This window comes from Lipomyces tetrasporus, assembly GCF_029532465.1.
Source record: "Lipomyces tetrasporus strain NRRL Y-64009 chromosome Unknown POJ06scaffold_3, whole genome shotgun sequence".
NCBI lineage: Eukaryota > Fungi > Ascomycota > Lipomycetes > Lipomycetales > Lipomycetaceae > Lipomyces > Lipomyces tetrasporus.
In genome coordinates, this window is record NW_026611598.1 from 574573 (window position 1) to 590490 (window position 15918).

General features: G+C 47.0%; 8 protein-coding genes across 8 annotated transcripts; 4 read left to right on the top strand and 4 right to left on the bottom strand.

Moving 5' to 3' along the window:
- Positions 1-500: 500 nt before the first annotated feature.
- On the top strand, positions 501-1822 carry POJ06DRAFT_193948 (Septin-domain-containing protein; the record flags this gene model as incomplete). The annotated part of the gene is made up of 5 exons (XM_056184935.1): positions 501-699; positions 751-835; positions 884-1338; positions 1383-1530; positions 1582-1822. 5 exons carry the CDS (start codon positions 501-503, stop codon positions 1820-1822), a joined length of 1128 nt encoding a protein of 375 aa, XP_056045296.1.
- Positions 1823-2016: 194 nt separating this feature from the next.
- On the bottom strand, positions 2017-3981 carry POJ06DRAFT_248036 (kinase-like domain-containing protein). The gene has a single exon (XM_056186974.1). It carries the CDS (start codon positions 3563-3565, stop codon positions 2378-2380), a length of 1188 nt encoding a protein of 395 aa, XP_056045297.1. The 5' UTR covers positions 3566-3981; the 3' UTR covers positions 2017-2377.
- Positions 3982-4122: 141 nt separating this feature from the next.
- Positions 4123-4741, top strand: POJ06DRAFT_248038 (ribosomal protein S16, mitochondrial). The gene is made up of 3 exons (XM_056186975.1): positions 4123-4261; positions 4319-4496; positions 4552-4741. Exons 1-3 carry the CDS (start codon positions 4185-4187, stop codon positions 4594-4596), a joined length of 300 nt encoding a protein of 99 aa, XP_056045298.1. The 5' UTR covers positions 4123-4184; the 3' UTR covers positions 4597-4741.
- On the bottom strand, positions 4742-5782 carry POJ06DRAFT_248041 (PRP38 family-domain-containing protein). The gene is made up of 5 exons (XM_056186976.1): positions 5607-5782; positions 5510-5550; positions 5382-5457; positions 5170-5326; positions 4742-5117 (listed from the first exon to the last, which is right to left on the bottom strand). The coding sequence occupies exons 1-5, from the start codon at positions 5644-5646 to the stop codon at positions 4760-4762; spliced, it is 672 nt and encodes a 223-aa protein (XP_056045299.1). The 5' UTR covers positions 5647-5782; the 3' UTR covers positions 4742-4759.
- Positions 5783-5913: 131 nt separating this feature from the next.
- Positions 5914-7585, bottom strand: POJ06DRAFT_248043 (uncharacterized protein). The gene is made up of 2 exons (XM_056186977.1): positions 7182-7585; positions 5914-7131 (listed from the first exon to the last, which is right to left on the bottom strand). Exons 1-2 carry the CDS (start codon positions 7284-7286, stop codon positions 6082-6084), a joined length of 1155 nt encoding a protein of 384 aa, XP_056045300.1. The 5' UTR covers positions 7287-7585; the 3' UTR covers positions 5914-6081.
- A 19-nt stretch (positions 7586-7604) lies between these two features.
- POJ06DRAFT_248045 (SPOC like C-terminal domain-containing protein) lies at positions 7605-9684 on the top strand. The gene is made up of 4 exons (XM_056186978.1): positions 7605-7794; positions 7845-8148; positions 8196-8289; positions 8342-9684. Exons 1-4 carry the CDS (start codon positions 7732-7734, stop codon positions 9357-9359), a joined length of 1479 nt encoding a protein of 492 aa, XP_056045301.1. The 5' UTR covers positions 7605-7731; the 3' UTR covers positions 9360-9684.
- Positions 9685-11388, bottom strand: POJ06DRAFT_248047 (uncharacterized protein). The gene is made up of 4 exons (XM_056186979.1): positions 11246-11388; positions 10787-11175; positions 10654-10735; positions 9685-10599 (listed from the first exon to the last, which is right to left on the bottom strand). Exons 2-4 carry the CDS (start codon positions 11167-11169, stop codon positions 9829-9831), a joined length of 1236 nt encoding a protein of 411 aa, XP_056045302.1. The 5' UTR covers positions 11170-11175; positions 11246-11388; the 3' UTR covers positions 9685-9828.
- Positions 11389-11806: 418 nt separating this feature from the next.
- On the top strand, positions 11807-15890 carry POJ06DRAFT_194342 (meiotic cell cortex C-terminal pleckstrin homology-domain-containing protein; the record flags this gene model as incomplete). Its single annotated transcript, XM_056184950.1, has 5 exons — positions 11807-11890; positions 11958-12201; positions 12259-13908; positions 14455-14573; positions 14646-15890. Coding segments are annotated over 5 exons (3342 nt in total), but the record flags the coding sequence as incomplete, so codon positions are not given.
- Between the last annotated feature and the right edge of the window lie 28 nt (positions 15891-15918).

Genomic DNA, 15918 nt, shown 5'->3' on the forward strand with positions numbered 1-15918 from the left:
TCATTTGTTTGCTTAAGCGGGGGTCATATCTAGCGGAATCATGATTTACGTTTCAGGGGGTGTTGGCCTGACTACGACGTTGGCCTGGCGCGAAAATTCTGCTAATTAATGAAAGCTTAGGTATTCATAAGTATTGCCTAATAATATGGTTAAGCGTGGCTATTACTTATCGCCTGACCGGAGTATGTATGGAGGAAAATAAGATCGCCCTATTTGCGCGTCAGACTCCTTTTGTCCCAAATAGAGTTCGCGACGCGACTGCGACGGTGCTAAAGCGTTTTGACCCCTTGACTGCGCGCGTGTGGCAGTTCTGGTCCGGCCCAATCTTTCACAACCACCTAGCCTTCGACCTTGACTCTTCTGCCATTAGAGAAATTGTCTGCACAAGTTGTCTAGTTACTTAACTTAGCCGTGTGATAGGATAGATACTCACAAGATGTCTTCAATCGGCGTATGTTACTTAGCTGATACTCCATCGTATGGGCTTGTCTAACAACTAGATGCAGATTCATCGGAAAAAGAATGTCAAGAAGGGCATCCAGCTCTGTATTATGGTTGCTGGAATATCAGGAACGGGACGCACAACGTTCGTGAACACGTTATGTGGGAGGAAGGTTCTTGAATCGGCCGCCGAGGAGACATACGATCCAAAGCAAGCCCATCTGGACAACGGCATTAATATTCGTCCAATCACAGTCGGTATGTATAGGCATAGTAAGCACGGTAGCATGTATAACCTGACGTGAAGAGTAGACCTTGATGAGGAAGGTACTCGACTGTCGCTCACGATTGCGGATACGCCTGGATTTGGTGACAATGTTAACAATGAGGATTGGTATGATGTTTTGTAGCCTTTGACCGATGCAACTCTCTGACCTTATAGTTTTGCTGAGATCATCGGATATCTCGAACGCCAGTACGACGACATTCTGGCCGAAGAATCCCGCATCAAGCGTAATCCTCGGTTCCGCGACAACCGCGTTCACGTCCTGCTCTACTTTATCACCCCCACTGGCCACGGCCTTCGTGAACTTGACATTGAGCTCATGAGACGTTTATCGCCTCGAGTTAACGTGATCCCTGTTCTTGGCAAGGCAGACACCATGACCCCCGCTGAGCTGGCGGACGCGAAGAAGATGATCATGGAGGATATCGAGTATTACAAGATCCCGATCTACAATTTCCCGTATGACGTCGAAGACGACGACGAGCAGACCGTGGTGGAGAACGCCGACCTAAGATCTAAACTGCCGTTTGCTATCGTCGGAAGCACGGATTATTTTGATATCGGAGGGAAGAACGTTCTCGCGCGTCAATATCCTTGGGGTTATGTTGAAGGTGAGATCCCCCAGACAATGGTGCGATATGCTTTCTTACTTTAGTAGTTGAAAATTCTCGGCATTCAGATTTCCTGGCCTTGCGCTCTGCGATCTTGGGTTCGCATCTGGCGGACTTGAAGGAGATTACACATGACTTCTTGTACGAGAACTATCGTACTGAGAAATTATCCAGCGGAGTTGAAGGTCAATTGTAGGTCATTCTTTGGTCACACATCTCGAACTATAGCTAACGTTTGACTAGTACGTCTAGTATGAATCCAGAAGAGCTCGCCAATCAGTCATTCCTTCTCAAGGAAGAACAGTTACGAAGAGATGAAGAGAAACTCCGAGAAATTGAGCTCAAAGTGCAGCGTGAGATCACTGAAAAGCGACAAGAATTGTTGGCTCGGGAACACGAGTTGAGAGAAATGGAGGCCAGGTTCGCTAGAGAGTCGAGTCTTGTCTCGCAAGACGACAGTGGTATGAATAACGAACAGGAGTAGTCTATGTACTTAATTGTTCTTGCATTGTTGTAGTTTACATAGTTATGTTTTACGTAGTAAAATGGTTGCTTTGTGGCTGGTAATCTCAAAGTCCTGTAATAATAAGCATTTTGTTGCTAGCCAGCATTATGATGTTCTCTAGGTTGTGCTGTCTATGTTTAGAATTTGACTGGCTATAACGTACCTCAATATAATTTCGGCAGGTTATCTTTAATGGACAACTAAGGCAGAGAATTGCTCCGGCGAGTAAGCATATACTGATTCAACCTGGTCCTGCAGGCACCATATATTCATTCAAAGACAAAACCCAAAAGCGCCAATAGTGCGAAAGAACATCATAAAACATCCCAATGGAAATAATATACGCGACGAAATCAAAAAGAATAACAAATAGCTGTAATCATCTTCTCTACTTGGCCAATGAAATCCAAAAGTCCGTGTATTACCAATACAGACATGACATACTCCCACAACGTCAGCCCACCGCAAAAACAGATCTGCAAACCCATAGTGCAATACATTTGACCATGTGACAACAAAGTTACAACAATGTCTTTACGCGTGGAACGACTTTTTCTTGCATATGAAGTGACTGTGTACTCGTCTAATCTGCGCTCTGGCAACCATCTTATGGCAGTTCTTGTCACTCGCATCGACGAGTCCTGGGGTTGAATCTTGATCGTTTTCGGATGTCGGACAGCAGACTTCTATCCGGTTCACAAAACCGTCGTTGACGGCGTCGAAAATAGTGCACCGTCGTTTGGGGTCTGGATCAAGCATTCGCAATAACAGGCGGCGACAAGATAAGCTGAACGGTGCGAGCATTTTAAATTTTGGTAGCACTTCGCACTCGCTACTCGAAAAATTCGCCTCTGGGTGTTCCTTGTGGAATTCATCGATCGTGTCCTTGTAGGCCTGATACCTTGGGTCCGACCTGTCCGCCTTGGTAAAGGGATGTCCTCCAAATGTCATGCAAAAATAGACAATTGCGCAAGACCAGATGTCTAGTGCTCGCGCATCGTATAAGATCACGTCATGAGCAAATACTTCTGGTGAGATATAAGGTTCCGACCCGCATATTGCCGTGCATAACTTGACAGGCCCGGTTGGCGGATTCTCTTGCACGACGTGCGAGACACCAAAATCGGAAATCTTGAGCGTACCATCCAGCGTAAGGAGCAAGTTCTCCGGTTTGATATCCCTGTGTGCGACTCCTTGTGAATGCAAATACGCGACTCCTCTCAACAGCTGCTTAAATAGGCAATTTCGTTCTCGCGCGTTCATAGGCTCTGGTGATTGCTTGATTAAAGCGAATAGGTCACCACCAGCGCAGTATTCCATAACGTGGCACCACCGGTGGTGTGCACCAAGACATAAATCCTCCGTATGTACGACGTTCGGATGTTTCAGCTTTTTGACAATCTGATACTCGACCGCAAGTTTCGCATTGTAGTCGTGTTCCTTCTCATATGGGCCATGGCGGTGGAACTCCTTGACAGCATAGACTTTGGAGTGGTCCGTGACTGAGTAGACTGTCTTGACGACAGCAGTCGAGCCCTTGCCAATGGTGTTGCGTCGCAGGGGTGTCAGCGAGGACGAATATTTGACAGAAAGTGGGATGGTCGGCGGCTCAAAGTCCGGTGGGAGATCGACAGGCTGATTGCTACTGGTCGTACTGCCGTTATGAGAAGACGTGTTGCTCGACGAGAGCGAGAAGGAGCTTGTTGCTCTCTTCAGAAACATGGCAGCGTGCTGTGAGGAGGCAGTGGATGGGCTGGCAAACCTGAAAGTAGATAGAATAGGCGTTACCGGCAGTGACTGGTCAAAAAAGCGATTAACATCTGCTGGCGAAATACAGAGTCGAGATTGGTCACCGGCGTTCGCGAAGGAAAGAGACGTAACTGATTGAAGTCTAGTACGCTGCGTTGCCAGTCATTTGGTACAGGCTACGAGGACGACAGGACGCGGAAGTTACGGGCGACAGACCATGTCTTTCTGGCGGGCGGATCGAGGAGTGTGAGGTGTCGGGACTAAAAATAAGGACGACAAGGATTGATAATGGCGACCTAGTCGATGGCGGCGAGTTGACTCTGTAGCCCGGCGCCTGTTATACAGGTCCTAAAACAGAGGCACACTGGCCCGCTACACCTCAACTGCACAGAGTTGTGCTTGTTGCGCTGCAACTGCAATAAGTCACGGTATTACTGCCGGAAACGGCTAGGAAGAGCGCCCAGCGCCCATCCCACGCCAAGGAACTAACTCGAGTCACACTGCACTGCGAATCACAAATCTCTCGTTCGCGGGCACATTTTTCTTTTGTACGCTTCTCCTTCAACCTATCTGATCAAGTCTATACATCCAAATGGGCGTCAGAATACGCTTGGTCCGCATGGGACTCAAGCGCAATCCAATATATAACATCACTGTTTCTGACAACAAGTACGTTCGCATGCCACTTTGATTCTCGACAGTCCAACTGACAACCAAATTGTCTAGACGAGGTCTTAACAAGAAGCCAATCGAGGTCATCGGCACTTATGATGCACATTCAAAGCCACTACCTGGCGCTCCAGACATGAAGTTAAAAGAAGTACACTTAGATTTTGCGCGCGCGCGGTACTGGCTTGGCGTAGGCGCTCAGCCGTCGGATACGGTCACTAGTTTATTCAGAAAGGTGAGCGCGTCTCGACGTCCTGCATTGGATATTGCTAACGTTCAGTTTGTTGTAGTTTGGTATCATGCCTACGCCGTCTCCTCCGACGCCAAAGAAATAATACCAAGTAATACAGTCATCGTTATTACATCTGTTTCACAGTAGTCATCGGCGTTCTTGGTTGCCTTGCATGTGTCCGGAAAGTGCCTTGTATATAGTATATTAGTGTACATTATGAATCTATAATACATATTCCGTGTTATTGTACAATATTTCTTGTTCCGTCATTCGTCTGCTTCCCCGTCGTCTTTGTCGACTCCAGTATTACTTTCGACATCACTGACGTTGTCGCTATCGCCTTCTAGATCACTCAGTTCGCTTCCTAGTGCGCTCTCGCGCGGTTCAAGCTCTTCCATGTCTTCCAAAACTATCCGCTTGGGAAGCCGCGGTAGAGCGATATCGCAAACTCGTTCTTCCGTGAGGAGCATATCAGCAAACTCATCTACGTGGATTAACCTAAAACCATTCATGTTCCTCAGCTTAAGCTTATGATAGTCTGCAAGCAGTGGCTCCAGAAGTTTGTATACCTCGGCGGCAGGATACGTCAAGCGAATGTAAAACGCTGCTAGCGCTCGTAAGTACCTACCAGAAATGTCAGTGCTGACCTTGGTCGCAAACTTATGTCCAATCATACTTGAAATCTTCAGAAGCCATATATTCCAGAATTATTTCTTTCTCTGGTTGCAGCTGTATCATCTTGAATGCCAAGCACAGAAACGGGGTTGGGCGTTGCTGACCATATTGTCCCCCAATATAGGTCATCTCAACAGCACGATCGCACAAGGTCGCAGCTATACTCATCAGCGTTAAATCTCTGCATCTACGCTGTCACCTGTCAACGCGCACCCGTAAGACCAAAGCATTGCTCTTTCCAGTAGAGCGAATCGAAAATGCGCTCTCGGATGATTTTTTCAATTAAACGCTAACAATTCAGTCAGGAAAATATCTCGCCAACAAATACGACAAACACCTACTGCAGGATTCTGAGAGTGGATTTCTTGACCTTTGACGAGACCTGATTGATTCGATTTAACTGCAGTCCGAGTAGTCCAGGAATTTATAACATCGTACCTCGCTCGAGGGTGATTCCACGTTCAGGACCTCCTTCCATTGTCCTAGACACTTCGTGCAAAAAATAAAACTCTGTCAGTCTAATATGTCTTGCGATAGATCATCACACAATGTCAAAGAAGAACGGAGAACAATGAAGCGACAGATTTGGCAAATTGGGATCAACTCGAGGACAGTAGCTCGCAAGTTGAGTTTTGGAATTGGAAAGTTTAGTACCACCGATGGCGGTTTAGGGTTGGAGTCGGAATCATGTCCCGTCGAAATATCGAAATACCGAAAGTAACGCAATAAGTTTTCGAGCGAATGTACTCCACACCATTCATTATAATTTATGCAAATTTATTGCGACCACCTCATAACTTGCAATTATGCAACCTCAAGGTGCCTACAAACTGCTACATATGTGACACGAGTCTTCGAGTGAAAATCAGTAATGCAAGTCGATGTAGTCAAGCCCCATCCAAAACCTGGTGCTTCATTGGGTTAAGAAAAAGTTCCGTGAGTCGGTGCACACCTCCTTCGTACACATTGGACACTGCATGGCATACTGATTGCTAGCAACTGCCGCCCCTGTCAAGTGGTTGTGGACAGCATCTGCCAACGCATCGAGAAACATTGGGTGACCATTAAGGGATTCGGCACGCTTTATCCCCTCCACTTTCGTTTCCTTAATGATCTCAAGATCCAGTTCATGCAAGGTCTCAATATGATCACTAGTGAATGCAATCGGCACAAGAATTATGTTTGTCTGACCTTTCTTCACCAAGGACTTGATCGTATCCGAAGTCTGAGCGCCCAACCAGGCAGACGGCCCAACCTGGCTCTGCCATACAAGTCTGTACGGATTTGTGAACTTTAGCTCGCTCATAACACTATAAACTGTCGCGGCCACTTCTGCAGGATATGGATCTCCACGATTAACGACCGACATTGGTAAGGAATGCGCAGAAAATAAAAGAATAACTCTATCCCGCACACTTTCGTCGTACTCTTTAAGCTTATCCGTAATCAATTGAGCAAATGTCTTGACCAAGCCCGAATGTGTCGGCCACCGATCAATGACGCTCCACTTTATTTCTGAATCCGGATCCAGCCTTTTAGTAACCTTCCACAACTCGTTCAAACTACTTCCGGTCGTGGAACAACTATACTGCGGGTATTGAGTGAACGCAATTGCGCGTTTTATACCGTCCTGCTGCATCTGAGCCAATGTATCCGCCGTCAATGGCTTTGCGTAGCGAAATGCGACGTAGCCCTTGTGAGGAGCTGTCTCTGGCGACAACTTGTCGAGACGCTTACACATTTCCGTTGCTTGATATTCTGACCATTTTCGAATCGGACTGCCGCCGCCGATTTCTTCATAGTGATGCTCAATCTTCGGTGTTCGCCTCCAGGCAATAAATCTAGCAAGCTTTTCCTGATATCGACCCAGAGGAATCAAATCCCCGTCGGCAAAGAGTCTGTATAGAAAGTCGTATACTTCGGGAATAGTTGACGGACCACCCATGTTAAGAAGAACAACACCCTGTCAAAGATCAATAATGTCGAACATCGGTGAACACCTCTTACACTCACAGTTGGTCCTTTGGATTCGTTTGACAAATCCGCGGTGGTAGCCAGTCCCCTCGTTCTAGGTATAGATGTCCTTAGGACCCGTATGGGTGATAATCGTAAAGTCATCTTGTATGTTCGGACAAGAAGGGCAGTCACCGGCGGCTTCGAGACGTTATTGAGAAGTCGATCTACTTCTACTATTGCGATGGTACAATCTCTGACATGAAAAGGCGAATTAGACGTGATTCGGTTGTGCGCAATAAGCAAAGGCGTTGCAAGATAAATTAAGCAAGATGCCAAATAGCAGGCTGGCTGTTATCGTTCAAGCACCTTAGAAGTGCAATGTGGCGGGCGACGGTTTCTCGAGGGCTGGGGTTGTAACAGTGGTAAGACAACCGAGGGGCTAGTATCATAGTGAGTTTGACTGGATTAGCACTAGATTAGCGAGTCACTGATTAACGTCACTCACGTACGCTCGCTAATACCCGTGGGAGAGGTCTGGCATAGTTGAATGATAGTACTGAGGAGCTCGGATATTCCGTCGTTTGTCATGGAATAAGACCCTGCCAACATGGACAGTGACGTCGCCATGAACCAGATCCAGGATATGGATGATGATGCGATCGAGGAATTCGTAAGTCTATTGTATGCACTGTAATCGAGTGGGCAGCCTAACTGTATCAGGACTTTCGAAATCAGAAGGACGCGATCCTCTATTGCATCGAAGTATCACCTTCCATGCTTGAGACGATAAATCCTGATGAAGGTGATCGTATAACAGAACCGACCTCCGCTGCTCGGATCGCATTAGAATCAGCTTACATGATGCTCCAGCAGCGAATTATATCTCAACCAAATGATGCATTCGGAATTCTACTGTTTGGGACCAAAGATCAGACCGATCCTGCGTACGAGAGTTGCTTAATGCTTATGGAACTTGCTGTCCCCGAAGCATCAGAAATCAAATATATTAAGGAGTTATTAGAAGGTATATATTTATGACGTTTGTTCTCTAATTATGACTAATGTAATTAGATGACGACAAATTTGATAGCGTGTTTACACCGTCAGATACTCCTCCGTCCATTGTCAATACACTGTTCTGTGCTAATCAACAATTCAATGCTAAGTAGGTGGATTGCTGGTATACTAATATAGTTGTACAAGTTAACTGGATTTAGATCTGGTACATATATGTTCCAGCGCCTGTTCCTTGTAACGAATACCGACAATCCCAGTGAATCGAGACCAGATGTTCGCAAAGCTGCACGAACTCGCATGCACGACCTCATTGGGCTCGGTGTCAGAATTGAGCCTTTTTTTCTCAAAACGGAGCGTCGGCCGTTCGACACATCGAAGTTTTGGGAAGACGTAATTTACAGTGGCTACAAGAGCGACGACTATGTTGACATTCAGCCGATATTAATTACGGCGAAGCAAGGCTTGCAGATGAAGGCGCATGTTAAAGCTCGGCAGACACCGCGACATGCAACATTTTCGGTGCCACTGGAAATTGTTCCAGGAAAATTGTCGATTGGGGTCAAGGGATATGTGCTATTTAAACGCCAGGACATCATACGGTCTCATTATGTCTACGAGCAGGAAGGCGAACAGGCGGTTATTGCTCGCAGTCACGCACAATACATCTCTGTTACGGAGGAGACGGATATGACGACCGCGTTGGCTACGAAATCCATGAAAGTCACCCCTAAAATAGAAGAGATCGATAAGAATGAAGCGAAGAGAGGCTTCAAGTTTGGTGGAGAAGTGCTGCCGTTTACCGCCGACGAAATCCAGAGCTTGCGGACTATCGGGCAAGCTGGCATACGAATAATAGGATTTAAGCCGCTACAGCTATTCGATCCGTCATACAACATGCGACAGTCCTACTTTATCTATCCATCCGAAGAAGACTTTGTGGGGTCCATCCGTACATTTGCGGCTCTCCATAGTAGCCTTCTAGATGAGAATAAATTCGCTGTGGCTTGGGTAAAGCCTACAATCAGAACCAGTCCTTTCTTGGCCGCTTTGGTTGCCTGTCCGGAAATCATTGAGCACGAGAACGGACGAGACGAGCAGAAACAATCTCCTGGTATCTTTGTTATTAAGCAGCCATTTGCGGATGATATTCGCGATTTCCCCGCTCAGCCATATAATGATATTAAAGGTATTCCTTATTTATTCGTGCGTTGCCGATAATTTAACAATACTTAGCTCCGAACGAACTGATTGACAAAGCCCGCGAGATTGTCAACGGCATCAAAATGCCGAAAGGGTACGACCCCAGCCGATATCCAAATCCGGCGCTCCAATGGCATTACAGGATCCTTGAAGCATACGCGCTAGAAGACGAGCTACCAGAGACTCCTGAGGATTTTACGCTTCCAAAGTATAAGTCCATTCATAATCGCGTCGGTAAGAAGGCGATCGACTTCTCTAGGACTGCAGACGAGATCTTGACAAATATGTGATCCATGAGATGGGCTCCGGAATTATCAATCGGAATGTAGAACGATAATTGACAATAGTTCTATTTCAGATCATCTAATCAATATTAATCGGTCTCTAAAGTAAACTACCTATAGCGTGGCTGAATCAATCGCGATTCAATATGAAAAAGAAGATAACAAAGAACAAGAAGGAAGAATTTCCATTGAGTATCACTTTTTTATACCTCACTCTGCATATTTTCTTCACTAGGATCTGCATTTTTGGTTTTAGCTGTTCCAACACCAGCAATACCATCTCTCTGATCGGCACCCAGCCACGGCTTTTCAGCCTCGCCTTTCAAGGATCTCACCATGCTGTTGTAAACGATCATACCACTCACTGTAAAGACGAAGCCCACCGGATAGAGCCAGAAGACATAATAGCCAAAGACTTTGATGCCAATCAGCAGACCCCAAAAATCGGAGGTGAGGAGGGACAAGTTGTAAAACGCAGCAGACGACATTCGAAACAAGATCGGAGCCGTGCAGTAGAGAACAAGCATAGCCAGGGTGTAACCAGTGAACCAGCCCGCAATACGGCCACCCCAGTGGGCTTCTTTGATGGATTCACGCTCAAAAATGGCAGCTTGGACTCCATTAATAATCATTCCGAAAAGACCCATCTGACCAAGCACTTCATAAATTGGACGCTTAGAGACGAGGAATTCCTCGAGAGTGTTGGAAATGCCATAGCATGTTGCTCCGAGAAGGACAAATAGGTCACCTTTAACCATATCCACGGCCACATAGTTTTTGTCTGTCAACAAATCGCCAATAACAACGAGAACCATACCGGCAATGCAGACAATAATACCAACTACCTGATTCCAACGGTAGCGGACCTTCAGAAAAAGGAATGACAACACGACGACGACCGCGATGGCCCAGTTATCGAGAAGTTGGGCACTTAGCAAATTTGTGTACTGATAGGCTTTAACAACGAAGTAGTTCTGTACATCTGTATTAATACTAGACACTGATGTTGCTACAGCTGGAGAACTTACGCCTTCCACGTCCGCAAATGCCAATATGAAGAACTTCCACCCATCGTAGTATAGGTTTTTAAAGTATCTCTTGACGCCGTATCTAGCTATTGCTTAACAGCGGTGCAAATTTTTAGCTTCAGGCAGAACCTACCTATAAACTGTGTATGGGGTGAACACTAAATTCAGAATAACATAATTGAACAATGTCTGGAACGCGGGAACATTGTTTCCATCAGCAGCCAAATACGAAGAAAATGTGTTTGTAGCAACAATACACAGTGAAAGAATTTGTCCATGGAAGAGAATTATCCAAAATCGAGAGGTAAAAAGGAATTGAAACGGCTTTGGCTTGAGTACATCTTCGACGTCCTGATCGTCGTATAGCTGGGGCGTAGTTTCGCCATCGACATTGGACGACTCTGATGTAGTGATGGGCTTGCTAAGTTCGACTGACCCGTAAAGATCATCTTCGCCCCCAAGTTTGTTGTTAATGTAAGGGCCGCCGTTCGAGAACGGGTTCGAGGATGAAGACATTATATGCTAAATAGCTGTTAGCCGGAATAATAGCCCACGAAACGACGTCGCAAACTCCGAGTCTGTAGTAACTCACAAGACAATAGACCAAAAAAGACTTAGTTTGAGGTTCTCGTTTTAAAACACGAATGCAGAACCACCCGAAGGTCAATCGTGTTTGGTTGATGAGATGCGAAAGTGGAGCGAGCAAGAAAATTCCCTTGTCATCGACAACTCGCGTGCGGCTTGCACGCCACATGGCTTTTGACTCAAAAGTATGGCTGCAGAACAGATAATTTGGGGTGAGAAGCTGAGGCGCCAACAACCCTAATCTTAGTTATTGCCGATTGGGAAATATGTTGCCGAACAGGACCTGCCGATTCGGGGCGTAAACAAAACACATCACAAGCTCCATCCTTTGCGACTCAGCTGTCATCAACGACCTGCCATTTTGCTCTCCAGATCACGCGGTCGTCACCTGAGGCAGCGAGGATATGGATTCTGAGGTACGTTTCTGGTTGTTTCTATTCACGCTCGGTGCTGTTGGTGGCTCCTTGTTGTCACAGAACGCATGCTGTATAACTAACTATCGCCATAGGAGTCGACCTTGTCGAGGACTGGAATTACAGGAGAGCCCAATAGTGATTGGAGCAAAAAGATTGCCGATTTTGAAATCGAGTACAGCAACGTAGCTCACGATAATCAACGTTTATTCAACCGAATGCAGGCTATTTCTGGAAAGGTTAGCTGTTAATGTCGTATACATGCGCTGGGCTTTTGAATAATCGGCTAGGTCTAACTTGTGGCAGGAAAACGTGCCTTTGGTTTCCACGGTCAAATCGACAAGAAAGCAGAAGAATGCGGCGTCACGGGCACAGGACATACAGTTTGTGGCAGATGTCGGCCAAGAACTCCTTGTCGAGTGTCGGAAATTACAATTGCTGATCGCTGAGAAAGATGAGAAACTGAAAGAGTCCGACGTCCAGCGGTCTCAGCTAGAGGCTACGATCGAAAACCTGGAAGTCAGAGTACGTCAGCTGGATGAATCAGAAGGTATGATGTGCCTTTAGAAGGTCTCTAATGAGATGAGAACTGACATGACTGGTGCAGAGAGATATAAGGAGGAAAACTGGAATCTAGAGCTGAAGATTCAAGAACTGGAATCGGAATCGTCCGAAGTCTCTCACAGATTGTCGAAGCTCAACCTCGAGCACAGCGCGACGTTTCAAATGTATACCGCGCAGGGTGATTTGCTAGAAGCCCTGCAGGCTAGAGAAAGTGAGCTCGCAAGTGACCTTGATTCCTGGAAAAGCAAATACGAGAGTGAAATGTTGAACTATGAACAATTGATTGCCAACCTGCAGCGAGATAACGAAGCCCTATCATTATCCGTCTCGAATTTGAACGAGCAACTGGCTTCTGAAACTTATGTCGAACCAAGCGATGTTGCAGTTGATGACCGTTATGATGACGCACAGGAAATCGAGGAAAGCGCACATTCGGAAGGTCCGAAGACCCCAGAGAGGTCTCCACCTATGTCGCCGGTCAAAGCTACTCCAGCCCATCGTACAGGTCTTGAAGGAGAGACATTGCGAGCTTCTCTAGGACACGCGCATCGAACTATCACAACACTTCGAGGTGCTGTGCACCGTGAAAAGACCGAAAAGTTGGAATTGCGACGTTTGCTAGCTGAAGCGCAAGAGGAGATTGAGGCCCTGAAAAATCGCCCGAAGCGAGCTAAGGCTACTGGTGTACAGTCGACGAAGAGAACAACTCTGCTAGGAACTAGCGGCCGCAAATCTCAGTACCGAGTTTCCAACGATCTCGACGAAATCGAGAGGGATATGGAATGGGAGACGTTTAATGGGTCTAACGAAGGGTTCTTATCCGCCAATGAAATGTCTGCAAGTGAAACAGATGGCTTCGAAACCGCGCTTGATCAGCCAACAACAGATGAGGAAGCCTTTAGCGACAGGACAGAAACTGAAGACTACCAGACTGGTGCCGAATCGATTCCTGACTTGAGCATCAGGGATGGTGACGATGATACTGAAACTGAGTATGCCGTCGTCAATACTGGCATCTCTCGACAACGCTCGATAAGATCCGGAAGTGATATAACTGATGACGATGACGAGGTCATGGGATCCAGAATTCTGAGATCGAAACTGAGCCGACGTAACTTGTACCAGAAAAGAGATAGCGGGAATTTTGGAACACCAATGCCGTTGTTTGACGAGCTTGGATCGAGTCCGTTTGGCGGTACCCAACACACTCCTACTAAATCCACGAGGACTGAGGTTCGCGACGCCCAGGTTATGACTGATCCTTGGGCACCTGAGGGAGTCTACGTTGAGCGTGAGACCACAACTGAATCTCTCATGGCATATGCTGCTGCGTTGTCTATGGTAGCGCTTAGTAAGGACGAGTATGACTCTTTAACCAACCGCAGGGCTACGCTGGCGACCGTTGCTGCTGATGCCGAATCGTTAGGTTTGATTGTTTTGGGCAGAGGCGAATATGATTCGCTTATGAACAGGAAGATTACCCTTGAAAGTGTCGCAGCAGACGCTGAGTCTCTATCACTAGTTACAATTTCAAAGGCCGAATACGAGGCAACTTTCAATCGCAGAGTAACGCAACAATCTTTGGCGGCTGACGCTTCAGGGTTATCTATGGTCGTCCTTCCTGAGGATGAATACGTGTCGCTGTCGAAATCGACTTCAATTACAACAGATTCTCTTACTACAGCTGCTGCTGGTCTGGGATTGATCGTGATTTCCAAGGCTGAGCACGAGAAATTGCTCAACGATGCAATCCAGTCGCGTGAGATCACTAGCCAACGTAATATCTCTCAAGAGACGGTAGTGGCAGATGCTGAGTCACTTTCCATGGTTGCCATGCCCAAGGATATCTACAATTCGCTAATTAATAGAGCCATTACTGCAGAGTCCGTTGCGACTGACGCTGCAAAGATGTCAATGATAGCGCTTCCGAAAGTGGCGTATGATGAGCTATTGGAACAGACGCGATTCAATGCACTTGCTTCTAGAGAAATTAGTCAGGAGAGCGTGTCAGCCGATGCTGCTGCAGTGTCTATGATTGCCTTGACAAAATCTTCGTATGAGGAACTTTTAGAGCAAACTCGAGCTGCTACTCTTGCGTCTCGTACGATTACTGAAGATAGTGTTGTAGCTGACGCTACAACTTTGTCTATGGTTGCATTGCCTAAGTCAGTCTATGAGGACATATTGAGTGAGCCTCGTGAGGAGATTCACTCGAAGCGTCAAATCACGCCTAGTGCAGTTGCTGCTGATGCGACAGCACAGTCTATGGTGACGATTACGGTCGACGAATACGAATCGCTTGTGAACCGTCAGGTTACTCCGGAGAGTTTGGCGGCTGATGCAACTTCGTTGTCAATGGTTGTTATATCGCAGACAGAATATGATAGGCTGGCTAGCATAGAAACAAAATCAAGCATTGTAAGGAGTGAGCCTGGCGCCATCTCTGTGAATGGTCACGGCACACAGACCGAACAACCATCAGTCGCATATCCTGGAAGCCGGGAGACCATTGCCGTCGCTGCGGCTGCTCTGTCATTGGTTGTTTTGCCTGAAGCTGAGTACGACGAGCTGGTCCACGCTACAGAACGTCGCGAAGTTCAGCTTACGAAAGATGACCCATCGGGGCTCAAATCCTCTGCGAATACAGAATTGCTTGCAATGGAGCCGACAATTCCCGTTGATAGATCGGACGGACAAACGAAAGGCGCAGCTGCTTTGGCGTCGTCGGATGCGACGTCCATTTACGACGACGATGAGCAGGGTCGCGTCGGCCACGTACCGGGACAGGTACCCGCTTTGCCATATGATAACGACTCTCGGAGATCAGTCCCGACAGCGCCACTTATGCTTCATGCAATAACGCAGACAATGATAGGTGAATATCTATGGAAGTATACACGCAGGAAAGGGCGCCAGACACTCTCAGAGAACCGGCATAAGCGCTATTTTTGGGTTCATCCATACACTCGAACGTTGTATTGGAGTGACAAGAATCCGTCAGCTGGTGGTGAGGTGAAAGCTAAGTCGGCACTCATTGAAGGAGTACGAGTCGTGCGCGATGATAATCCATTCCCTCCTGGCTTGTTTCATAAGAGCTTGCTGATTCTCACACCAACACGGACATTGAAAGTCACGTGTCTAACGCAAGAACGGCATGAGACATGGTCCAACGCACTATCATTTCTGTTACTAAGAACAAACATTAACTCCCCAAGCGTTACTGTGCGACATCCAGGTAATGCGAGCGAAGAGAGTCAAGTCTCGTCCGGTTCCGGCTCAAATAGATCGGGCCCTGGGCGGTCTAATACTCTGGGAAATTCTCAGTACGCAAATATTCGGCAGCCTGGAACACAGTCGGTGTCATCGGCATATCATTCGCGGACCACATCGTCAGCGCCGCTGCGGCGACACCCTTCGTACCAGCAGCAATTCCGCGTCGCGAACCAGGGGTCAATGGGACGATTGACTTCGCTCTTCAGACCTCCGACTGGAATTCTCAATCAGTCATCAAAAACTGAGTCAGCGCAACCGCGGCATGGAATGTATGAGGCACAGGAAGATCTCGACAGCGCAGATGAGTTAGAGGCTCAAGTGGAGAGAGAAGCGAGCGAGATGGAAGGATTGGAGAATGTCAGGGTATGCTGTGAAGGTAAGCTCCTAATCACTGAATGCTAATCTTGCACGAAAAGAGCTGACTGGGCGT

What these genes read in the sequence shown, in the direction of transcription:
- POJ06DRAFT_248036 (XM_056186974.1), bottom strand. Translation starts at nt 3,565, where the DNA reads ATGTTTCTGAAGAGAGCAACAAGCTCCTTCTCGCTCTCGTCGAGCAAC.
- POJ06DRAFT_248038 (XM_056186975.1), top strand. Translation starts at nt 4,185, where the DNA reads ATGGGCGTCAGAATACGCTTGGTCCGCATGGGACTCAAGCGCAATCCA. An exon ending in ATCACTGTTTCTGACAACAA is followed by an intron (nt 4,262 to 4,318) that starts GTACGTTCGCAT and finishes CAAATTGTCTAG; the next exon opens with ACGAGGTCTTAACAAGAAGC. An exon ending in TCACTAGTTTATTCAGAAAG is followed by an intron (nt 4,497 to 4,551) that starts GTGAGCGCGTCT and finishes AGTTTGTTGTAG; the next exon opens with TTTGGTATCATGCCTACGCC.
- POJ06DRAFT_248041 (XM_056186976.1), bottom strand. Translation starts at nt 5,646, where the DNA reads ATGGAAGGAGGTCCTGAACGTGGAATCACCCTCGAGCGAG. An exon ending in TGGAATCACCCTCGAGCGAG is followed by an intron (nt 5,551 to 5,606) that starts GTACGATGTTAT and finishes CGAATCAATCAG; the next exon opens with GTCTCGTCAAAGGTCAAGAA. An exon ending in GCAATGCTTTGGTCTTACGG is followed by an intron (nt 5,327 to 5,381) that starts GTGCGCGTTGAC and finishes TGATGAGTATAG; the next exon opens with CTGCGACCTTGTGCGATCGT.
- POJ06DRAFT_248043 (XM_056186977.1), bottom strand. Translation starts at nt 7,286, where the DNA reads ATGACTTTACGATTATCACCCATACGGGTCCTAAGGACATCTATACCT. An exon ending in ACGAATCCAAAGGACCAACT is followed by an intron (nt 7,132 to 7,181) that starts GTGAGTGTAAGA and finishes GATCTTTGACAG; the next exon opens with GGTGTTGTTCTTCTTAACAT.
- POJ06DRAFT_248045 (XM_056186978.1), top strand. Translation starts at nt 7,732, where the DNA reads ATGGACAGTGACGTCGCCATGAACCAGATCCAGGATATGGATGATGAT. An exon ending in TATTAAGGAGTTATTAGAAG is followed by an intron (nt 8,149 to 8,195) that starts GTATATATTTAT and finishes TAATGTAATTAG; the next exon opens with ATGACGACAAATTTGATAGC. An exon ending in AATCAACAATTCAATGCTAA is followed by an intron (nt 8,290 to 8,341) that starts GTAGGTGGATTG and finishes AACTGGATTTAG; the next exon opens with ATCTGGTACATATATGTTCC.
- POJ06DRAFT_248047 (XM_056186979.1), bottom strand. Translation starts at nt 11,169, where the DNA reads ATGTCTTCATCCTCGAACCCGTTCTCGAACGGCGGCCCTTACATTAAC. An exon ending in ACCCCATACACAGTTTATAG is followed by an intron (nt 10,736 to 10,786) that starts GTAGGTTCTGCC and finishes AGCAATAGCTAG; the next exon opens with ATACGGCGTCAAGAGATACT. An exon ending in CATTTGCGGACGTGGAAGGC is followed by an intron (nt 10,600 to 10,653) that starts GTAAGTTCTCCA and finishes ACAGATGTACAG; the next exon opens with AACTACTTCGTTGTTAAAGC.